At 30.5% G+C, this 24307-nt stretch overlaps 1 protein-coding gene across 2 annotated transcripts in view; it reads right to left on the bottom strand.

Moving 5' to 3' along the window:
• The window catches only part of LOC143225110 (uncharacterized), a 93754-nt gene that overhangs the window by 19358 nt on the left and 50089 nt on the right, over nt 1-24307 (bottom strand). The window contains exons 14-24 of one of the 2 annotated variants that reach the window (XR_013013616.1): nt 21939-22062; nt 20751-20859; nt 17819-17916; nt 15698-15821; nt 11764-11840; nt 10867-10944; nt 9251-9326; nt 4581-4707; nt 4121-4193; nt 2647-2678; nt 258-429 (exon numbers count right to left, since the gene is read on the bottom strand). Coding sequence is in view for 1 of the 2 variants with exons in the window: in XM_076453897.1 (XP_076310012.1) it covers nt 10885-10944; nt 11764-11840; nt 15698-15821; nt 17819-17916; nt 20751-20859; nt 21939-22062 (592 nt within the window). In the remaining variant the exon portion in view is untranslated. Of the gene's footprint in view, nt 1-257; nt 430-2646; nt 2679-4120; nt 4194-4580; nt 4708-9250; nt 9327-10544; nt 10945-11763; nt 11841-15697; nt 15822-17818; nt 17917-20750; nt 20860-21938; nt 22063-24307 lie in introns of those variants that run through there. The other variant, XM_076453897.1, reaches the window with a different exon arrangement.

The following is a 24307-nucleotide window of genomic DNA, read 5'->3' as shown; positions in this document are numbered from 1 at the left end:
AAACATGTAAATTAATTATCATAAGAAAGAAACCAGAAAACTAAATAGGATAAAAGAAATATTTAGCATTCTGCAAAAGCTAAAAAAAAATTGCAAAAAGTTAGTTATGTTAGAGGTAAGATAAAGACTACAATCTTTTTAGTTCACAAACATTTGACTGAAGTCTTCATTTTACAACCTCATTTCTTTCTTTTGCATGATTAATATCTGAAAACATTTAGACAGAAAAATAATTCAAACTTATTCATATTTCTTACAATCCTGGCAAATCTTGTAAATAAATAGATGCTCCTTTAACAAGCTTAAGTCTTCCTCCTGGTGCTAAACCCAAATCTGTCTCTGAACCACTAAGTTGAGGTTGAGCTATTTCCATCATCACCCATACATTTACTACACCCTGGTCTTCCAAAGTGATCACTTGGAAGGTTTCTGAACAAAACAAAATTGGTACAACATCCAGTGTTTGAAATTGTTACAAATAAAAAAAAGGACATTATATTATTTAGTATCAGAAATGAAGTGTCTTGTATACATAGAATTAAAACACAAGATTAAAATTACTTCTGATATTTCACTTACAATAGATCCAATCAAGGCACATGGATAAAAAAACAAAATTACTGTACTGAAAAAGTAAGCACTTTTTGTTTAGGAATATCTATGAAGAAATTATAGCAATGCATATAACAATTCTTAGTTTTTATTCATGCACAACATGTCACTAGAATACACTTTAAAAAAATATTATAACATTTGTAACAAATCCTGATGATTGACAAGGTTGAACTTAACAATTTTCAGATGTTGTTTTTTTCTCTTTTTAATCACAGCAAATTATAAATCAATTATACTTTAAAAATTTTATAGCTCTTGTAAAACATATTTCAAGCTGAGTAATGATTTTATAGTTACAGATTTACTGTTGTACATTTACTTCAGTGCCTATGCTTGTTTCTGTATAGTTTTCTTTTTTGCATGTGACATATATTCTTGACTGTGCATTGTGCACATCCCACATGTTCTCAAATTCTGTAGAAGATTCTTCAACATAAGAATCAACAATGTACTAGGTATGTATGTAATACTAGTGTTTGACAGTGTTGTTGCCAAGCAAACTTTGGTGAATGTTCTAGAATCTCATGGGATTCATATAAGAAGCAACTAATGAGAGATAGAAGAAGAATATAATTGGTCAGGTGCAGCCAGTGTCACAGGCCTAGGAAGCTATAATTCTAATTAATGTCTATTAAGTAGAAAACTACTGAATTTGACCAGAAATGTTTATAGATTGAAAACATTATAATTCATTCAACTTCAGTGATTTAATTTAGACATTATTATTTCCATGAGGACATCAAATATCTTCTTAGATAAGAAATGAGCTTGTCAGAGTGTGAAGCTGGCCAACAAAAGACAGCATTAACTTGAACAAAGTGTGACAATATCAACTCAGCATTAATTTGCTTGTTGTGGACCTAATTCATTGATAAAATATTCAATTCAGTTATAGACTGGATTTAAGAATCAGTAATGTTTGTAAGCTTTTAAAACTCTTGTATGTTAACCATCATTTGTAATAACTATTAGTAATAACCATTACTATAAATTGCATTGTTTTATGTTTGTATATTAAAATATAATTGTGTTAAAAAAAAGAAAATGTGTATATCAATCATGTTGGCAAATAACACAAATTTGATACATATTAACATTTTATCAACTTCTAAACTCAAATTAAAATTTCCAATTACTTGAAATAGTAATAGATTAACAGGCATAACATAATAAATCAGAGACTCAACTGAAATAAATTACAATATGTAACAGCAGCAAAAAGAAATTAATACTTGTCAATTTAATATAATTTCAGTGTTAATGGATATTAAAAATAGATATTTTGAATTTATTCTGTGTGAATGAATTCTAACAATATGTTACTTCTAATCTCAGTGACTGTAGCCTCTACAGTATCATTTACTTCTAGTCTCTGTGCCAGTGGGCTCTAAAAATGTTACTTCTAATCTCAGTTCGATGGACAGTAACAATACAAAACAGACCTTCTTCCTTCTTTTGGGCAAAACATGGATCTTGTGACTTTTATCAGTAATATTTTATTTCATTCAGAACATTTATTCTTAAAACTATAGTTTCTTTACTTTTACTAGAAATGATAACATGAGAAAATACTGAATGGATACAGGCAGTTTTTGTTTCTTATGAGTAAAACAAAACACAAAATTAGCTAGTGGCAGGCCTGGGAAGTGAAATTTTATATTCAAACAATCAAATGATCTTTTAATATCATTTCTGGTGGCCTCAGGTCCAAACCTTATTGTTCAACCAGCTTCTACACTTTAACTTGCTACTTTTTCAGTACAATGATTTTGTTTTTTATCCTTGTGCCTTGACTGGATCTATTGTAAGTGAAATATCAGAAGAAAAGTAATTTTAATTTTATGTTTTAACTGTTAGTTTTTGGTTTTTAAAATATTTTTTCCTGGTTATCAAAAGATATTATTTCATCTTAAACCCTGACAAGCTGAAGTTTCCAACTATACATTATTTACAAATCACATACTTCATACATGCAGAAATGTGGGTAACTAAAATGCACAAACTAAACAATATGTAAAGAAAAATCCTCACCTTGAGATGTGTGGGATATGTTTGAAGAAAGTCTAAAAACAAAAGAAAATTAATTAAATATTTTTGATTATCATAAACTAAGTATTTCATTATTTTACTTTATAACTGAAAATATCAACCTTTTTTCCTCACTAAGAAATTTCTTTAAACTCATTAAAAATAAAAATGAAATGAATATTGAAACCCTTCATTGCTATTAAATAAAGAAATAAGCTTACTAGATATTTTACCTTAAAATTTTTTTCAACAATTAAAACTTAAAAAAAGTTTTCTATTTTTTGTATAGTTGTTGAAGTTTGCACTAATCTTCAAGAAAGCTACCTTGAATAACAATTATTCCTAATTTTGAATTAAAAGAGTAGAGAGAAAACAGCTAGTCAACACTGGCCATAATCGTCTCTAGAGGGATTTATCAACTCTTTTACCACACTTAAGCCCTAAAGTTCAAATAAGATTTTTTTTTTTCAGTAGCAAGAAGAGAAACATGGAACCTCAGCTCCATTTGTCTAGCATGTTATCCACTGAGATGTGCTTGACCTGTTTCTTTTGTTTGAAACCCTTCTACAAGAGTTTGTTTTATCACTCTACTGTAACAGGATAATAATTTCAATTCTTTCCTTTTAACATTTTTACCATTGTTTATCTTGACAGTTCACTCTGTCATGGATGGTTATACAATTTCTTCACATTCTCAATTTTCTTTTTTAAATTTTCAAAAATGTGACTGAAAATTTAATTATGTGAGGAATTAGTTATCTTGTGAAAGTTAAAATATTTTTCATTTAATAGCTGTTGACAAATGATAAGAATTTCATGATACCAAACTAAAAGGATTAAATAAATGTGCTTTTCATGTCAATACATTTTATTATTACTGATTTGCTATTTAATAAAAACATTCTAATTTTATACAATATAAATCCAAAACCATTAAAGAACATAGTCATAACTTTAGTTTCATGGTAAACCTACAAGCTCAAAGCTCTTTAAAATAACCAATTCTTGATAGATTTTATGAATCATTTTATATTTTAACTACAGCTTCTCTTCTCTTCACTCTGTCCAGAATGACTGGAATAAATAATAATACAATACCTTAGGTTGTTGCAAAAAAGCTAAAGAGAATGAAACATTTTACTTGATTGCTAACTGATCAGACTATAAAACAGAGAACAGCATATACTCAATACAATTTTTTATTGAATATTTTATCTAAGTTGTTTTGTTAACTGAAAAAATATATTTTCTGATATGTCATTCCTTCCACATTCTTTAAATACTACACTGTATATTACATTTTGTTTCACAAAGCTGAAAAAAACTGAGTAATAATCATTAAAGGTACTAAAAACTAAATAGTATGACAAAGTTCTTTACAAGCAGTGTGAAAAAAAATCTCTTACAAATTAATAGCTGTTCCAAACAGATACTATGATCCAGTTTAATCTTTTCAAAGTTGTAACTAGTTTCTCACCCATTAGAAGAATAAACTACAGGTCTCACACAAACAACTGAACTGTGGTGTCCTTCTTCTTTCAAAACATTTGCTAGAATTATAAAGAATACAAATGATTATGGTGTTGAAACTTCTAAAAATAATAATAAAATCTGGCTATTTTTTAAGTATCCCAATGTTATATGAGACTTCCCGAAACAGTTTTTTACTTGCTGATAAACTTAAACACATAGAAACAACTTTTAACAGTATGACTTAGGTTTAGGGTTATCTTCACACCAGACAAAGCTTAATAATGGAAAACATCTATAAAGCCTACACTGTATCATTCATTATAATCTGCAGAAACAAACTAAACAATAGATTAAAAAAAAACTGTCATTTTTAGATGTATGGGATAAATCTGAAGAAAATCTAAAACCTAAAAGAGCTGATATAATTGTTCAGAAACACACACACATAAAAGCTAAACTATTACCTGAGTTATAAGTTGGTGACCTTAGTGTCCATTCTGTCACTGATTCTTCAGCAGGGTCAGTAGTCCAGTATGATTTGTGCCAAGATGATGATTCTCGTAAATCCCAGAGCACAACAGAACCATCAACCTAGTTTAGCCAACATAAAAAAGCCTATATTTATCTCCAAAAGCTCTACAGTCCATTTTGATCAAAAGCAACATTTTGTAAATAAAACAATATTAGGAAAGTAAACAAAAAAAAATTGTATTATTTGCATATCTTGTAAGATAAACAAAATTTACATGATATATGAGTCACATTTTAAAACAATTATACAACTACTTTCACTTTTGATATTTATGTATCTATACATTATTTAAAAGTATTTTGATATTTCCTCATACATACGAGGGCTGTTCAAAAAATACGTGGACTGCCGTCATAAACCAAAATGTACTTTATTTAGAAGTTACAGGTCTGGGACCCCTTCAAAGTACTTTCCTCCCCAACGCACACACTTATCCCAACGGTGTTTCCACTTGTTGAAACAGTCCTGGTACGCTTCTTTTGTAATGTCCTCCAGCTCCTTCGTCGCATTTGCCTTAATCTCGGGAATCGTCTCAAATCTTCTTCCTTTCAATGGTCTTTTGAGTTTGGGGAACAAGAAAAAATTGCAAGGAGCAAGGTCAGGTGAGTGGGGGGGTGGGGAAGAACAGTGATCGAGTGTTTGGCCAAAAACTCACGAGTTCTGAGGGCTGAATTTCCCAGCAACGCAATGCATCTTCAATTTTTCGGTCAAAATCTCGTAACAAGATCCAACTGATATCCCACACTCTTCAGCAAGCTCCCTGACAGTCAGACATCGATTTGCCCGCACCAGGGTGTTGATTTTGTCGACGTGTGGGTCGTCAGTTGACGTGGAAGGATGTCCAGGACACTCATCATCTTCAATGGATGGTCGACCATCCTTAAAACATTCATGCCACTTGAAACATGCCGTACGCTTCATAGCAACATCACCGTAAGCCGTGTTAAGCATAGCAAAAGATTCAGTCTCAGATTCTCCAAGTTTAACACAAAATTTCACAGCAAGTCGTTGCTCCTTCAGGTCATTCATTCTGAAATCCGCTAAATGAAAAATCGCACTTTACTTAAAACCGCGTAGCTAATACACAAATGAAGATATCTGCAATCGGGAAATGGCATCGTAATCAGCTGATCTGTGCAAACCTAGCGACACCAAGCGGATTCCCCTGGAACCAACTGGAGCAGCGCAATCATACAGTCCGCGTATTTTTTGAACAGACCTCGTACATATACATATTAATTGGACTATTTAATAACTTTTTTCAATAACTATTTTCAGAATTTGACAACCTAACTTCATTATTGCATTTAATTGCACTCAAAAAAAAAATGTTGGAAGACTTTTTCTAAACAGACACCGCATGGTAGCAGCTTCACATTTTATTTATCATGCTAGAGTTATCTCAGTTTCTATGAAACAACAAATATAATAATCACTTTTATTATTAAATCACTACATAAAATTTGAAATATGCCTTCTAATTTATTTTGAGAACAACAAAACTGAATCAGGAAATTAAATAACAAAATTAATGAGGTTTGTTCATCCGTGATGACGAGAAACCAACTTAATGTAAAAATGTATTCTCAAAATAACTGGTATGGGTACTAGCACTTTAATTTGTTCTGTACTTTATTTTAATTAAAGTGCTAATACCCATACAAGTCAATTTGGGAATACAGGTTTGTTCATCATGCAATATATTTAATAATATTGTTACTATACATTATTTCTTAAGAGAAATTATGCTTTACGTATACTATAACCTTATACTGAAAATAATTACTGAGTGATGCCATTGTTTTAACAATAAAAAGTTACTTTATGTACTTATAACTGTACTTCTGTGTTAAACTAACAAGAATATGGCTTTAGTTTGAATTCTACAATAGTTAGCCAAAATATATTTAACACAGAATTATAATTTCCACATTTCCTTTCAACAGCAACATAAAAACCAAAAAGAACAAAAATAGAGAGAGATAGAGAACAAATAAAATAAAGTATACAGACAAATTTGATAGTCATTACAGTCCAGTTAATGTTAGAACCAACCACCGGTAATAAATTGTCTTGAGAAACATTAAACTACCAACAGAAGTCACAGTCTTAAAGCATTATTACATTAAAAAAAAAAAAAAACAAGTGAAATGTTATAAAAATGTTCCGTGAAAGAAGTGAAAACTTTTGAAAGATTATGAGCATGTTACTTCTAAAATATAAGCACTTATCCTGAAATACATCTTACAGCAAGAAATGCTAACATTTTTTAGTGTCAATACTAAAATAAATTACACAGCAGGCAGTTTTAATGCAATATAGTTGTATTACACTTTGTACTATTTATGATAGCTAACAAGTGTCAAGGAAAAATAAACAAGACAGGTGATACAGCTGTAACCTAAAATATTTTAATTATGAATTATCAATTTTTTTTATATTATCTCCCAGATGCTTATCTAATTTAGTCAAATAGATCAAACACCATTCTTTTACACAAGGAAGTTTTCATTATTACACTTGATATTTGCCAAAAACAGTAATCATACATACATTATTTCTAAAATAAATTTTCTTTTGAAAAAGTCACAGTAGAAAAGCATATTAGTTAAGATATATCATTTATTTTTTTGTGCAAATTTCTCAAAGTGATTATTATAAAAAAAATTAAAACAGAGCTACATATAGAATTATAAAAACAAGAATGTCTTTAAAACTGAAAAATGTATGTCAAAATACAACAGAAATATACACTTTATGTGCAACTGATATCAGAAAGTTAATATGAAATATACAAGTTTAGAGGTTAAAATTAAACTGCAAAAAAATTCAGTGAAGAAGCAAAGAAACCATTTTCACACTAATATACTGATAAAATGTGTTTATGTTTTGTTTGTTTCAATTTTAAATCACAAAAGTATTAAAAATTAGAAATTATTAAATAAAAGAGCAGGAAATAATCTGAAAAGGGAATGCATTTACACTTTTTACACTTAACTAAATGCAGTTCGTTTCTTTTAAATTACACGTTTACAATCATATAATAGCGCATAATCTTATCAAAGGTACAGTGAACAGAAACTTTATATGGTCTAATAGGTGTAGCTAACAAGAATCTTTAGAATTCTTAAACATACTTTTTGTATGTAATTATGTTCACTTGAACTTAAATTTATCTCAGTTTCTGACAAAATAACTTCAAGAGCCATTAAAAGAACCCAAAAATAAGAGATCAAGGTGTTTGATGGGCACTCAGGTTTAAATGAACCAATTTACTTGAGAAATTTGGTTGAAACTACCTACATTTTGAGATTTGATATCAATTGTTGTCAAGATTAGACAATTATATAGGCTACTAATCACAACAATAAATGTAAGATGCTGTTTCAAACAACAATGTAAAGTTCACATGAAACTTGTAGGGACAAGTCCTTATATGGGGGTGGAGGGTTACTGGAGCTAACGGTTGAACCCATGAACTAACATAAACATTAGCATGGACACGAATCTATGTTTAGATTTGGTAAAAGTTTATACTACTAGTCACCAACTGGGGTTCAAGAGGGTGGTGGCTTGCAGGAGCAGCTGCACGGATTTGGTGGAAAATACAAAAGTTGTTCGAAACAAAATATGAACAATCTTAATGAAAAATTGTTGTTTCTCATAACCTTCCATACTTACTATGCTATAACAATGATAACTTCTATAAATATAGCAGTACAATATAGCATTAAACACATTTATCAAAGTAAATTCAGATTGTTCATTTAACTAATTACATTAACAACATAAATTCAATTGTTTTCTGGTTTAGTACTGCATTACTAATCAAGCTTGTGTAATGAAATCTCATGTTTAAACAAGGATATGTCTAGCAAAATATTCATGATTAGTCATCACATGTTATTGACAAATGTATATAATAACTTACCTTAGTACAGTTCAAAATCAGTTGTCTTGTTCAGTTACTTACTATTCAGTATCAATGGAATGTACAAAAAGGGTATAAAAAGTTATGATTCTAAACTTTCCCAACAAAATTTTAAAAATCTAGAAATTATCAAAAAGATATTTTTGAAAATAGCAATGTTTTTTCTAACTATAAATGAATTGAAAAAAGAGAGATGTAAAAGGGTGACTATTTCTCTCTATTGCACATTTTACAGTATCACTATGAAACTTAACCATGTTACATTTAGGGTTGGAACTAAGTGTCGAAGTTCTGCAAATTATTAGTCAGATGTATAAAATTCAAATCAATTTCAAGAATTTAAGAGTTTTTCCTCCTGCCAATTTTTACTGTATGTCAGTTAACCTATGGTAATTTTTCACCTAAATCCTGTACTTATGATCCATTTGTGACTATATTCATATTCAATGACAATATAATTCTTTTGTTCTTTAAACATGAAGGCAGACAAATTCTTCTGACAAATAATCTAACAGTTTTCTATTTGAGATAACAGCACAGCTTAGGCAATCAATACAAAACACAGCTAAGTTACTGAATCTGTTGTTTTACTTTTAAATTTTGAATTATATGTGTATATATAATTTTTTTTCCTGAAGCAAAAAAAATGTACAAGTGAAGTAAAAAGTTACCATTCCAGCAAAGACAACAGTTATATTCCCAGGACTAAAGCTACAACAAACTGGCTGGACAGAAGAAGTCAGTACTCTAAAAGGAATACGAAATATTAGTAAGTTACCACACAGAAACGTTACCTAAATAAAACCTTTACCTGGTTGAACGTATTTTCATAAATATACAAGAAGTTTTTTTAAAACCTCCTCATTGTAAAACCTCGAAGCTAATTATTTAATTTTGTTCATTCTCCAGCACTAAAAAATTATTAATTTACAAAGTTATTAGAACGTGACTTTAAAAAGTACAACATCAACTGTTAAAGTAGTCATAACAAAAAAAAAATTATTCAGTTCTAAACAGACTAGAAGAGAAGTTATAATTTACAAGAGCTAAAAACTTAAAGCAGTAAAGTATCATATGATAAAGGTTTAATTCTCTACCATGCAATAACTAAACATCTTATACGAAGCAAAATTAACTGTTATAGTTAATCTGATTGTTTTACTGTGGTTGTTGTTTTTATAGTAAACTGAGCAGCTAAGTCAGAAAGTGAAATATCTCAATTTCTAAACTTCTAATTAATATATAGATTAATGACTAACTAGAACACATAACTATGTAATAAATGTAATAGATATCATGAAATAAGTAAATATCTTAAAGGAACAGGAACCTTTTTGCTATATATACTTATCACTAGACAAAGTTCATTATGAATAATGTAAGACAATAAAACAATATTTCTTAACAGTTTTTTTACCATTTTCTTTTACAATGAACAGATATAAATGTCCCTTTGACACAAATCTGAATGTTTCTTCTTCAATTAAACCTTGCTATCAAAGCTGTAACTGAGAGATTTTGGAGAAAGTGTAACAAAAGTTGGCTGATTGTTGAGTGTTGGTGAAAAAAATAAGCCTTGACAACAATCCTTAAAAATTTATTTTGCCTAGAAAATTATATTTAAACACCTTCACATAACAATATGTAAAATTACAATCCCACTTCATACCATTGTTTCACATTCATGATGTACAAGTTTTGGAGAAGATGTCCACAATACTTACCTAACCAACAAAATATCCTTCTAGTCAAACAAACTAGTGTAGTGTTTATTGCTACAATAGGTCACTCCTAATCATTAACTTACTGTGGTAAAAGGTTTGTCATGAAGTGCAAACCTACACAATGGATTGTCTGTGCTGTGCCCACTACAAGTATAGAAACCCAGCTTTTAGTGCTATACATTTTTAGACCTATCGCTCAACTACTGCGATTGGGATGTACAATTAATCTTTAGTGGATGACTTTTTCTTTCTTTTTTCTTAATTTATAATTTCTTGAATGATGCACCTAACTATTTCCATAGACCTTTACAAACTTTTCAAACTACTGAATCATATCTAATTTAGTACCTTTATTAAAATGGGTATTGCAAGTGATAAACAAAATGTTAAAAGATGGAAAACTTAAAATAAGCATTTTAAACACCACAAATATATAGGCAAAAATATCAGAAGGCAACAACACTTTAATATTAAGCAATTTAAAATTAAAAATGTGCTTACTCTTTTTCCGTATAATTAATCTTACAGGCTTTTTCAAGTGATCTTAATCATTATAGACTTACTCTTCAGGTTTGGATGGATTATTGATATTCCACACACATATGATACCTTTTTTCATCTAGCTCGGGTGTTTCTGTTGCCTTTAAAAAATTAAGTCAGTAGTTACTAAAATTACCAAATTCTCAGATCTAATAATACTGGTAAATACTTTAGAATACAGTAATTCCTGGTTATATAAAATACCTTGGTGGAGCTTTTACTCTTCAATTTTCACAGCCATTTATAAAATACTACCTAAAAACATACATACAAAAGCCAGTGCAACTTTAGTTCATACTCCGTGATGATGAAAAACCCACTTGATCTAAAAATGTATCTCAGGCTGGCTAGTATGGGTATTAACACTTTTACCAAAACAAAGCAGAGAACAATGTTTTGACCTAAGAATGTTAAAATATTGTTCTCTGCTTTATTTTGGTAAAAGTATTAATACCCGTACCAGCCAACCTAAGATACATTTATAGTTCATACTATCATTATAAATAAAAACTGATTTAAAGACAAAAATAATATATTATTCTTAAAATAAAACATGTTGCAAATTTTGTATTAAAAGTAACATTTAAAACTACAATAATGGAACAATACTGAATTTATACAGGCACACTAGTTTTTGGTACTTTCACATGTCCTCTTCAGTCCAACATTCGTAACAAATATTGAACTGAAGAGAACATGTGAAAGTGTCAAAACTAGCATCCATATATATAGAGTATTTTTATGTTAATGTGGATTTAAATCTCATTGCACATTACACAGTAGTGTATATTTGCCTACTATTCACATTAAAAGTTCATGTTTTTATAACTAACATCTCAACACGTATGTGAGTAATCCTTATGATAGTAACAAATATAAACTTCAACTGATTATTCTATATATTTGACTTTCTTACAAACCTCATGAGGTGAGCCATGAATGGTAAGAAGGTAGTTGGTGTGAGTAGTGGAAAAGGCCAATGAGGTAACAGGACAATCTGAAAACCCAACAAGGATTAGGATTACGATAAGAAAAATGGGGCTGATTAGAAAATAATTCTTTTTACATTGTCTATAAATAAAGAGCCTGTTTAGTAACTGATCAGTTGATAGATTATTTGTTAAAGTTGTTTGTTTTGTTTAACATCTTAAAAGACATGCACAGTTGTACGTTTTCATTACTTTCCTTTATAATGTTATTACACATTACGTGTCCAAAGATAACAAATAAAGTTGTATATCTAATTTTTCATTAATATTGTTGGCTACTCCAAACCTACACTAAACAGAAAAATTCTCAAAAATTAACACTCTTGGAAAATTGTTATCAAATAAGATTATTAACCTTTCTAACTTTATTTAGAGTATGTTTAATCACATTTTTCTGCAGTAATTCAATGTCACAGTTTAAAGTAAGTCATTATTTAGACTGTACTAAAAACAAATCCCAACTATTACAATTTCAAGTCTTCCAAAGAAACTTCTTCAATCACTGTTAGTTATAACACATTAATTTAATAACTATTAATTTGTTTGTTTTTTTTTCAACTTCTAACAGCTTTGTTTCTCCAGCTTCTCCAACCACTGTTGATTCTCTGTGTTAATATAATCATTGCTGGTTTATACATTCATTTATGATTTATTTTCTACTTCATTCAGAGCTGGCTAAAGTACTCAACATTATCAAAGTATTTCAAAACTCAGATTTCATTAATGAATTTTAGTGCTTCTACTTTCAAAGCCAAAGTATGATATGCTCTTTATTTGTTCATGGTCCCATAAAGAAAATCTTTTTAAGCAGTCAGGAAAGTTAACATTTTCTAACACTGCAGATGTATTTTTAACAGCTACTTACCAACTCTCACCCAAAGCTATCTCAACCTTGATTTGTCCTCTAAGCATTGCTAGAGTTTTTAACTCCTGAAATGGTAGTACCTCTTCTGAGTCAATGCTATAATCCCACATTACAAAGGAGGACAGACTGGTGAAGGTGAAAAATAATCAAACAAGGGAGAACAACTGCTGTAAAAGAATATGTGTGTCACCATTATAAAATGAGGCACATCTATATGCTACAGTACTACTTCTGGAATAGGTATGCTCCTCCACACAGTAACAAGGTAAGACATAGAGGGTAGAAGTTAGACAGGCACCATGTCATGGTAATATGCCCATGAAAAACAGACAGTACACAAGCTGTCCACATATGTAACTGGTGTAAGCACATCAAACAATTATAGTTAGATGTAAAAAAGGTGCCAGTAATCAGATATAAGAACATGTGACTGGCACTGAAGGACCATAAATATATATGAATAGGTCAAGAGCAGCCTATCTGGGCAAAAAACACTCAGGGGAAGTACCATGGATTTATATTAAGAAAGCCAAGTGTGGTCACCCTGGGCAAAACATCCAGAGAAAGCACCTTGCTATACGCTGTATTATGTTAAGTGTGGTTTATCCTGGCAGAAAACATTCAGTAGAAATGCCTTGCATATTTTGTCTGTAACAGATTATCTGATCAACAACTGCAGTCATTTCAGGGTTATATTTGTTGTGATATGATGTGGTATGTCAAGTACAATCCATCTGAGCAGAAAGCATTCAGTGGAAGTGCCTTGCATACACTTGTTTCAAATCTTGTACATGAGTTATTTATATATCAACTAGTCCAGTCCATCCTGGTAAAAACATCCAATGGAAGAACCTTGCATAAGAAAACATTTTTGAAACAACAAGTGTGATCAACCCAAGCAAAAACACTGAGGAGAAGATACTTGTCTTTTATTGAGTATAGAAAGTTTGGTCCATCCTGGCACAAAAGATCCAGTGGAAGTGCTGTGCATAAAATTTTTTTTCATGATCAAAAGTGTGGTCTACCCAGGCAAGAAACATCCAGGAGAAGTACCTTGGATTCAGCATATTATGATATTGTACAATACTAAATGTAAAAACAATAGCCTTCTTCTCACAGACTGGGAATGTATGATTATGAAGTTTGTTTTGCCATACAAATCCCACTCCAGAAGAAAGTGGCAGGATTCCTGTGCTCCACTAGAAGGAGGGGGGGGGGAGGATACACATTGGAGAATTCTGAGGACTACACATTAGGGACAATATAATGGGTATCTGTAATTCCTTATTTGCAAAAGCAGAAAAATCTCAGTTGTAAGAATTACAGGTCAGAAGGGATGAGCAAAAATCTCCTTCTGCTTTCCTCATGAAGTCTATGAGTGAAAGTCCTTTATATACAATAAAATGATAATAAAAAAATATGTAGATTTACACAAGCTCCTGGATAAGTGTCTGTTGGTTTTACAAAAATGTCTCATCTCCACAATGAGTGTTATGAAAGTTTACAGATTTAGAGTATTACTCAGCTTACCTGACTAGACAACACCTGCCACCAGGTGGGATCCTAAAAAATGATATACATCAACAGATTAATTTTAAAAAGAATAATATGTCGAGTTACCCCCAGGCAAACAAATGTTTTTAGAATTACCACAGGAGAAAGACAATATTCACTCAAGGAAGACACAGCTAATGTTTGCAGATAATGAGTGACAAATGCATTGGGAGTTGTCCACATACCAGCCTAAACAATATCCTTCAAACGATTGGGGTTGCGAGCAGCTAAAGACATAATGAGGTGAGAAATTTGGCATGAAGAAACATTATGTAGACAGTGACCATCCATGGACACATCTAAATATGCCAGTGGTATGAGTAAACAAACCCAACTAATGAGTGTAAAAGGTGAAATATCATGAGAAACAGAGGAATTCCATAGAACAATAATTACAAAAAAGAAGCAGTACACACTACATAACAGATAAAAAACTGGACAAAGTAAATAACCTGCAGTTAAATGGGAGAACAGATGAGAAAAGTGAGGGAAGAATATAAAATAAAAGGTCCAACAATGCTCTTGGAAAGCTGATGTCCTAGAAAGAAGGCCAAATTCATAAAGTGAAGAAGACATGAGGAATGGAAAAGGATACAGGAAACAGTAATGGTAAAATTATCAATAAAACAATGACAATCGAGGAAAGCCCCCCAAACTCACCACCAAGGAAGCATATGTTAAGAGATAAGACTCATGACAAGGTTGAGGAGTGGTAATCCCCACTCAGGTCAATTCCTGTTAAGCCTCCATACAAGATTGGCTCTGGGATGGTTCAAGAGATATTGGGGAAAATTCCACTGGTTGAAAAGCATTCAATGAAGGGAATGTATATGTGCTACCCTAAAGAAATAAGAGCTTACAAGATAGCCCCCACAACTACAAAATAGAGAGAAGGTAGGGCCTTCATGACTGCAAGCTCCATATCCCAGAGCCTAAGTGGAGAAGGCTGGGAGGTATTACCATTTAATAACTAATAAAATAATGCCAACTAATACAATCTAAACATTGAACAGTAATATTTTTGAAACTATGTCTAATCTTTGAGTTTAAAGTCTGATTTTAAAAAATTATTATTTGTTAATAATCTTTTTCTTCAATAATGTTATCTATTTGAAAGTCTGCCTGATCCATGGAAAAAATGAAGCAGAAACTTGTATTAAAAAATTAAGAGATAAATGAGATCATATTAACAAGCATTGAACTGGTAACTTAACAAAAAACAACATAACTGTTAGAAATTTTATGGTAATTCCAAAAACAATCTTAATTTTCAGTCAACATATGTTTTTTATTTTAAAAGTTTGAAAACTATAAAATGAAGCATGGTCATATAAGTAACTAGTACTTACAAGTACATTTATTTAGGTAAATCAAGATTCACATACTATAAAATTGGAATAAAATTCTATAAAACTAATTTTGATATTTAATTTTAACATTTCATACCTATGCGGAACGGAATGAAGCCTAGTCGTAGGAAACCACGACTGAAATTAGCACTTCCTTCACTAAAAGTCAACTGTTGTTGGTTTTCTTCAGCTAACTCTTCATCAAGCAATGTCAGTATGAACTGCATGTTAAATAGAAAGCTGATAAAATTTGAAGAGAAACTAAAGAAAATTGTTATGATTTTATAGTTGATGTAAAAATATTTCACACTAAAATAATTTGCACTTTTATCTGTTGCATTACCAGAACTTATTGACACCTTCATTGCTTCTTTATTACTTCTTTACCACATATTCTGAAATAACTTTATTTTCTAATGCGGAAAAAACTAGTAATATAGTTTTGTATTTAGAGTAGGTTGTTCTTCTTGCTTTTGATATTTACATAATGAATTTACCCTCCACACTCTGAAATTTGAGGAGTAAATAGCAAACATATAGTCAGTGTGTTTATTTAAAGAAGTACAAAAAAAAGCATACACAGAAAAAGATAGATACACTGATAATTTAATAGTAAGATAGAGAGTTCTTTGACAATCAGTGAAAAACATTTTCTAACATATACTTGAAGATTAAGATTTTAGGTTCTGCAACGTTTTTATCACCTCAAAATACTATTAAAACATATAAAGAATGTACAAAACCTATAATCATAAAAGGGTGTGTCTGATAGTCTGTGTGAGTGTGTGACAACCATTTCCCAAGAAAACAGAACCAAAAAATTTTGCACCTGTACTAAGAGGACCTAGAGTGTACAGTTGAGTATTTATTATTTTATCCACATGGATGTGAGCAGGTATGTGCACAACCTTTTAATGCAATAAACTAGCAAAAAATTATATAGAAATGGTTCCTTACATTATAAACAGAAATCACAGACAGACATGCACATGTCTATGAGTTTACCACAGTTCCAAAGGAAAGAACCTAGAAACCTGAATTTTGCACCCATACTAAATGAACCCTGAGAGGGTGCACCAGGGTATTACTTATCCACATGCATGTGCACATCTTTTTATTGAGTCAACTAGTGAAATAAACACATAGAAAAGAAGTGGTTTCTTACAATAACAGACTCTTAATGTATACAGAAAAGACAGTGCATTTTGGTAACAATACATCCCCAATAATGCCTTCTGTGTCATGTTGTTTAGCAACAAAAAGGTATAGATTAAATTTATATACTAAAATTGGTCATGAATACATACACTATCAACCTAATAACTCAAGAGAAGTGAGATATTTTCCTTTGCTAGTCAAAAATATTTTGAGTTTCTGAATGAACCAAAGAAGTGACTTCATATTAAAACTCAAATTGATGAAGATACCAGCAAAGGGATTCAAATCATTTACAAAGTATAAACTATCAACAGCAAAGAAAATAAAAAAATTCTCAAGTTTATGAGTGAATCAATGAATTGATGTTCAAACTGCTCAAGATGCTAAAGAAAGGTCTCAATTCCTTCACATAATAAAACATGATAATATAGAAAATAAAAAAAAATATTTCTTTAGTTTCTGAAACAAAATTTAAACCACTGAAGATACCAGTGAAAAGGTTCAAATCATTGACATGGTAAAAAAAACAACTCAATTTGTACATAAATATATATTTCTAAACTTTTCTCTGTGTTTCACTGAATAATGTATTTATTTATTCATAGCTGAAGGATCGTATGAAACTTAATCAGTGTTCTCTTTAAATTTTGTGGCTTCACAACAATCAATAAGTACTGCACACTTCATTATTCTAGCCACAGACATTTCCAGTAAGAATAGATAATATTAACACATTGCTGGCCTTATTAACCTTGGCTATCATTAAGCCCAAACAACCAACTGGTGGTTTTGCAAAGCAGCCTAATGATCCAATAGGGTCAACGATTTTAAAATACCCATCCCCATCTCCTAAAGAAAAATCTGATAATGCACATCTGCACATTATCTTGGTACTGATGCACATGAAAAACAATTCATTCCACACATTGATTGAAAATTAGAGGGAATGCTAAACTCATGTTTCAAAATAGATTTTATTATCTGTATTTTCTATGTATTGTTGTTCTGTTGTTTGCTACCACCACACTTAGTTAACTCAATAAAAGTAATGAAATTCTACCTGTGAAGCATTTTGCACAAAGTGAGTTAACTGGACTGCATCTGTCTGAATTACACTGCTCCATCCTGCTCCACCAGACACAGTGCGATCCACATCACCTACAAGAGTTTATGTGGGTCTGAAGTACTTAATTTTACTGACTTTATCATAGTTCTATACATTTCAAACCATATTCCTGATGAACATAGTCATGTAAATACAATGTAGGTTTTTCTTAACACAGATCCTTCTACTGATCGTGTATAAATCACCTTAATTTGAAGAACTTGGTTTAGACTACACCATAAGCATAATCTTGACATAGAATCTCAGGTGAAATTACAACATAATAACAATGACCTACACAAACAAAACTCAAATTTTTTCCAATATAAGCAAATACTTTTCACATTTCAACCTATACCTCCACAAATAAAAGCATGCTGAGAATACAAATAGTAAAAAATGTAACTATTTTTAAGTTTTTGATTACAAAAACATTATTGAAACATTACACACAAATGAAAATATTGTGGCTGTATTATTTTTTTACTTTAATGAAATGTTTACCTAAACATTTAACTATGTTTCCTTTTAGTTAAATTTCAGCATACACTATTAATAACAAACTCTTTTATAAACATGGTTTACAAAAAGTGGAAGATTTAAAAAGAGTCCTTAATTAATAAAGAATATATGAAAATATTATACATTTTTCTTCACTGTAATTAATCTAAAAAGAAAAATCCATTAAACTTCAACAATTTTAAAAATGCATAGTATCCACATTGTTGTTTGTTTTCCAGATTACTAATGTAAGTAATTCAGGTTGTCAAAAAAAAGAAAAAGAAAAAAGGTGTTTATAAGATAACCAAATTGATAATGAATTAACTTCAACCAACCATATTTATGTGTGTGATTTGGATGAAATGTCATCAGAAGAAGAGTAGGTGAATACTTCTGATAAAAATAGTAATTCAGATAACATTTCTGATGAAGACAGTGAGACTGATAGCACACCACTGAATATACATTGGGTTAATCCTAGTAGAGAGCACCAACATTTTCCTTAGAATGATAAAATTCAGATGCAAATAAATGAACAAGATGATTCATAAGAACTCTGAGAAGCATAAAGATCAAAAAGTCATTGGTCACAACAAGATCATCATGAAAAGATTACATTTTCACCAATAAAAACACATTGATTGGTGTGAAATAGACTTTACTCAGACGTCTTGCATTTCAGGGTACAGTATAAAATCCTGAAAATATGATGTAAAAGTATTGCCATACCTTTCTGTAACAACTTAATGACTGAAAAGCAGTATCACATTTTGCTGGAGTTTCTACATTTCATTGATAACGAAACATTTAACAAGAAGTGGAAGGATTTTCAAGACCAAAGTCGTTCTTAAGCATTTCAGTCACTCTATATAATGTAGAAGAACATTTGTGGATGAATTACTTCTTACCTGAAAGAGCCATCATAGATGGATAATTTACATTCCTTCCAAACTAAAGTGATTTGGAATAAAAATATTTTAACTTTACAAAAGTACTTCATACTACATGTGGAACTTCCTCATTTGTACTGGAGCCATGAGTATGATGAAAATACCACGATGAATCTATAACGCCAAGGACTGTTTCAGAACTAATCGATCATTTTGTAAACAAGATAGCTGGTACAGCATCTCCGATCTGGTAAATAAACTTTGCCAAAGAAAAAAATGACTGTGTGGGGACAATGCACCTGAACAAGAGATATGCCAGAGAAAGTGAGAGCTGCAAAGTTTAATAAAGGGAAGCAATAACAGCTTTCAGAAGAAAGCAAATAATCCTCAAATGAAAGGATAAAAAAAGTGGCTGCATCACACACCCTTTAGAGTAGTGACCCTATCTTTTACTTATGATCCTCAAAGTTTTAAAATAACCAGCCTCAAACTCTGTAGAAAGTTTGTGATACTTGAAAAAATACAATTTACATATAAATATAAATGTGATATCAAGTATCAGGAATACAAGGATTAATTAACTGATACGAACAATGAAATGCAATCATTTCTAAATTGAAAGAACTGGTGCATCCAGCCATGAAATACACAGTTTTAGTACTAAATATTAGTTTAACACTAAAAACTCACAAATCACATTACTTGACTTTTAACTGCTCTTCTTTTCTTTTATCTTAGATCATTATTACATGAAAGCTCTGTCAAAACTAGAGTGATGTTCCTTATCCAGTTAGACAAGGGACTTATTGAAAAGTACATTACACCAAAACCTGTAGCTACTCGAGGACAGCCTTCAAAATATTTTGAAGAACAATTAATTGAACACAAATTTTTCCCTGTATTTTGAATTATCATAAGTGAACATAATATTGAACATAAAATAAATGCTAGAACTCATATGCCCAAATGATCCTTACATATTTTGAAAATTGTGAATTTGTTTTTAAATATAAATTACCTATTAACATGTATAATGAAATAGGTGTAACCAAAGTCAAAGACTGTTAAAGTGAAAGAAAAACACCTGCATAGGGAGAGAAAAATAAACTCTTCTTTGCTTTATCATCTCCACAAATTAGATATATCACAAGAACTAATACTGAATATTTTATGTGAAAAACTAATAACAGCAAATCAGCTCTAGTACTCCTGGTTAACAAGTTTAGTGCTATACCAATGAGATGTGGTAATCATAGTCATAGCAAAAGGCTTTATAAATGAAAAGTAAAAAAAAATTACTTATACTCTTGAACATCTCAGGATTAGAGCATAAGCCTTGTTAGCCAGGATTTTCAAGTCCTGGTCTCAGAGTCACTTTTCATTTATCAGTTTTCACATAAGATAGTTATTATTAATTATTATGATACAATAATTCACTATACTAATTAACACAGTTTGTTCCTATTATACATAAGCTTATTTCAAACACTACTAACCTCCTACTCCTAAATGATCATGAGGAGGTTTCTGAGTCCATTTGTCTCTGTTGTCAAGTTCATCAGTCTGTATTTCTTCATCTTCAAAGTTATCAGTTTGTACAGTCACCTAGAATATGTAATAAACACAAACATGATGACTATTTTGTTGTTGTTGTTTAATACATATCAGTACATGATAAAACTTTGTTAGTGCCAGACACATTTTCCAAATTTAATGTATAAAAGTTGCATGTATGAATATCATTTGAACATTTTAAATTATACTTGCTGTAATTTGCAAGCTCTGTTAAAAAAATAAAGAATAGAAAGTTTTTAATGTCACTGTTCAAGCTTGACATATAATCACATTGGACACAAGTTGAAATTTGTATGAAAAAAACAATATACAAGATCCCTACATAACTGATGAAAGGGTAATCGTAACTGAACATAAAGCACCATAGGGTTATTATAAAAAAAACAACAACAACTGTAGTTGTGTGTGTGTGTGTGTAAAACAGTTTCAACATGAGTTTCTTGTTTTGTGATTAAACATTGTGCAAATGAACAGAGCAACCTTGACAACAAAAACATTTTTTTTACAGGAACAAAGTTCCATTTGAAAGAAGTGTTTATGTAGAGCTATTAAAGTTTAAAAACAATTTAATGAGGAAACTCAAAAATGTTTTATGGCATTTATTATAAATTTGTTATAATTTTTACACTTCAATGACCTACAATTTACTTAAGTCTTTAATAAAAGCATGTATTTCAGGATTCATATTTTTCTTTGTTTGAAAACCAATAAAATTTAATTCCAGTTAAAACTCCTTTGGTTCTTTTATTATTTACTAGTTTTAAATAAACAATAAATTTATTGCATTTATAATTATTATAGAATTAATCTGAATATTATTTCAATGGTCAACATGTGTTAAAAATGGTGCATTATTACAAAATACAGCAGTAAATCATGAACTACAGATGCATGCTATGGAAAACAGGATTTAATCTGCATTGTTTAATGTTATGAAAATTACTCTAAATACAAAATAAACAATTGTAATATTCATTACTTAGCCCATTATGACATACACTGAAATACTGATATGGAGAATTCACTAAATGTCATACCAACAAATACCTTTAGGTACTTCTATTTTATAATGTGAGCAAAATATGTCTAGATAAAAGATAAAATCTTACTTGTTTTGTGTTTGATCGGCCAAAGTTACGGATGTAAATTTCATATTTAACAGGAGGCAAATCAAACAGATCAAAAGTTGAACTATCCAGCGTTACAAATTCCAACACTTCCATTCCTCTTTTCCTGTTTAACATAATAAAAATCACACCATAAATTACTACCAGTTATCATGATAATAATAAATACTATTTACAGTGAGGAGTTCTTCATCATATATATTTAAATAAGTATTCTTTCTCCTAAGCTATAGTGCACTATATTGATTACACTAGACAACATTGGCAATAACTACAAAAAATTTCGTTAACCTGTATTTTTCAAAATGTGTCACCTCAAAGTTTCACGTTTGTGATGTTCAAACCAATCAGACTTGATCTCAGAAACTCAACAGCTACTTATGTTTATTCAATATTCCTATCAATAATAGTTTAAAACAAGTTTCAACCATCCAGTGAAAACAGTGTACAACGCAGATGAGCTTTATCTAGAGATTACTTACAACCAAGACACACAAAGGCTATTCACTATGTACACAAATATTATAAAATTGCTTATTTATATAAAGTCAGTCAGAAAATTATCTGCTTATTTCTTCATTGTGTTCATGATATTACTTCACGCATATTTAAGGGCTACAATCAAATGTTGCTTCCTTATAAACAAATTGTTATGGCATCCTTTTACAATAATGCACAACTTTTTGATATATATTATCCATTTTTCATTGCTATAAAATCCTACTAAATATGAACTCTGACCTTTAAATTCTATTCTCAATTCATTGCTTTAACACTCATCCATATCAGCTTTTAGACTTTTGCTTGTTCATTTCCCACAAAACTTCTTAGATCTCACTATAATTATTTATAGACTTTGTTATTAAATTTTCTCATTACCAGTATTATGCACTCTTTCATAGTCAAAAGACACCAGTTTTCTAGTTTTTATTATGAAATTCTAAATTCTATTACAAATACAAATAACCTACAACTGTTTGGTTATTTACTAATTTTTAAGATTATCCCATTATTAAGCATTAAGTTGTTGTTTAACAAGTGCAACTGGCTTATAAATTCACATTACCTAACCAAAATCATACCATGATCAACTGATAAACTACAGTTCTAAGCAATGTCAGCTCTCACCAGCTCAGTTAGGTCAATTAAGTGAGGAAAATGAATTGACCTAGTTTTTATATACCTTTATAGTCTTCAATCACAAACAGCTTTCCAAGTAAAACGTGGAACTAAGGGTTTATCTCTTGATGCTGAGAATTACAAAATGAAATCATAAAATTAAGTTGTATTTTGTTTCTATTAATTTCTACCTTGGAAGTAAACCCTATGTAAAAGAGGGTAAACCTTGTTCACTCAACTATGACTTTAAAATCTGAACTAGATGATAACTGTAAATATTGTCACAGGTATGAGTTGTTACTATAAACAGTCATTGGGTTAAGTGGTTATTGTTAACACTGCAATTAGGTTGATTACTTACTGTAAATGGTGTCACTGGACTGGTTGGGTACTGTAAACATTGTTACAGGTTTGAGTGGTTACTATAAACACTGTCATTGGATTAAGTTGTTACTGTTGGCACTGGCATAGGGTTAGTTGGTTACTGTACATAATGTCACTGAATTGAGATTCTTACTGTAAACACTGGCAATTGACTGTGTGTTTACTGTAAATTCTATCACAGTGGGGGGTGGATACTTAAAACACTGGCACAGGACAAGATGGTTACAGTAATAACTGAGAACAATCTACAATTCTACAACAGTCTCACCACTAGTCTAAACATGCAAAGTTAGGTTTGTTTTGAATTTTTTACAAAGCTATTCAAGAGCTATCCACACTAGCTGACCCTAATTTAACAATGAAAGATGAAAGGGAAACAGCTAGTCATCACCACTCACCACCAATTCTTGGTGTACTATTTTACCAATGAATAATGGGATTGAAAGTAACATTATAATGCCCTTATGGTTGAAAGGATGAGCATGTTTGGTGGAAGAAGAATTTGATCCTATAGCACACAAACTGAGAGTTGAAAGACTAAACAACCTGGCCATTAAGTGAAAGGGATTTGGGATTTAATACGCGATGTACTTGCATAGTTATAACAATTTTCACTAGTTTTAGTTTAAGACGTAATCCAGTCATACGGCAGAAACCTGTAAATGATTTTCCTCTTTAGAAAAGAATACTTACAGTTTAAAAACTATTTTCAAATGTAAACTGATAGAGGAGAATTCTAGATGGCTTGTTTTCAGTTCATTAGTTTATTCTGCCTTCAAGATAATGTGAATATTTTAATACTTGATACACATAACTCCTTCCACAAACTTAAATGTGAAAACGACAAG

The sequence above is a fragment of the Tachypleus tridentatus genome, chromosome 9 (genome assembly GCF_004210375.1).
Source record: "Tachypleus tridentatus isolate NWPU-2018 chromosome 9, ASM421037v1, whole genome shotgun sequence".
NCBI classification, from domain to species: domain Eukaryota; kingdom Metazoa; phylum Arthropoda; class Merostomata; order Xiphosura; family Limulidae; genus Tachypleus; species Tachypleus tridentatus.
The sequence above is the reverse complement of the archived record's forward strand: the minus strand, read 5'-3'. Positions and strand labels throughout refer to the sequence as shown.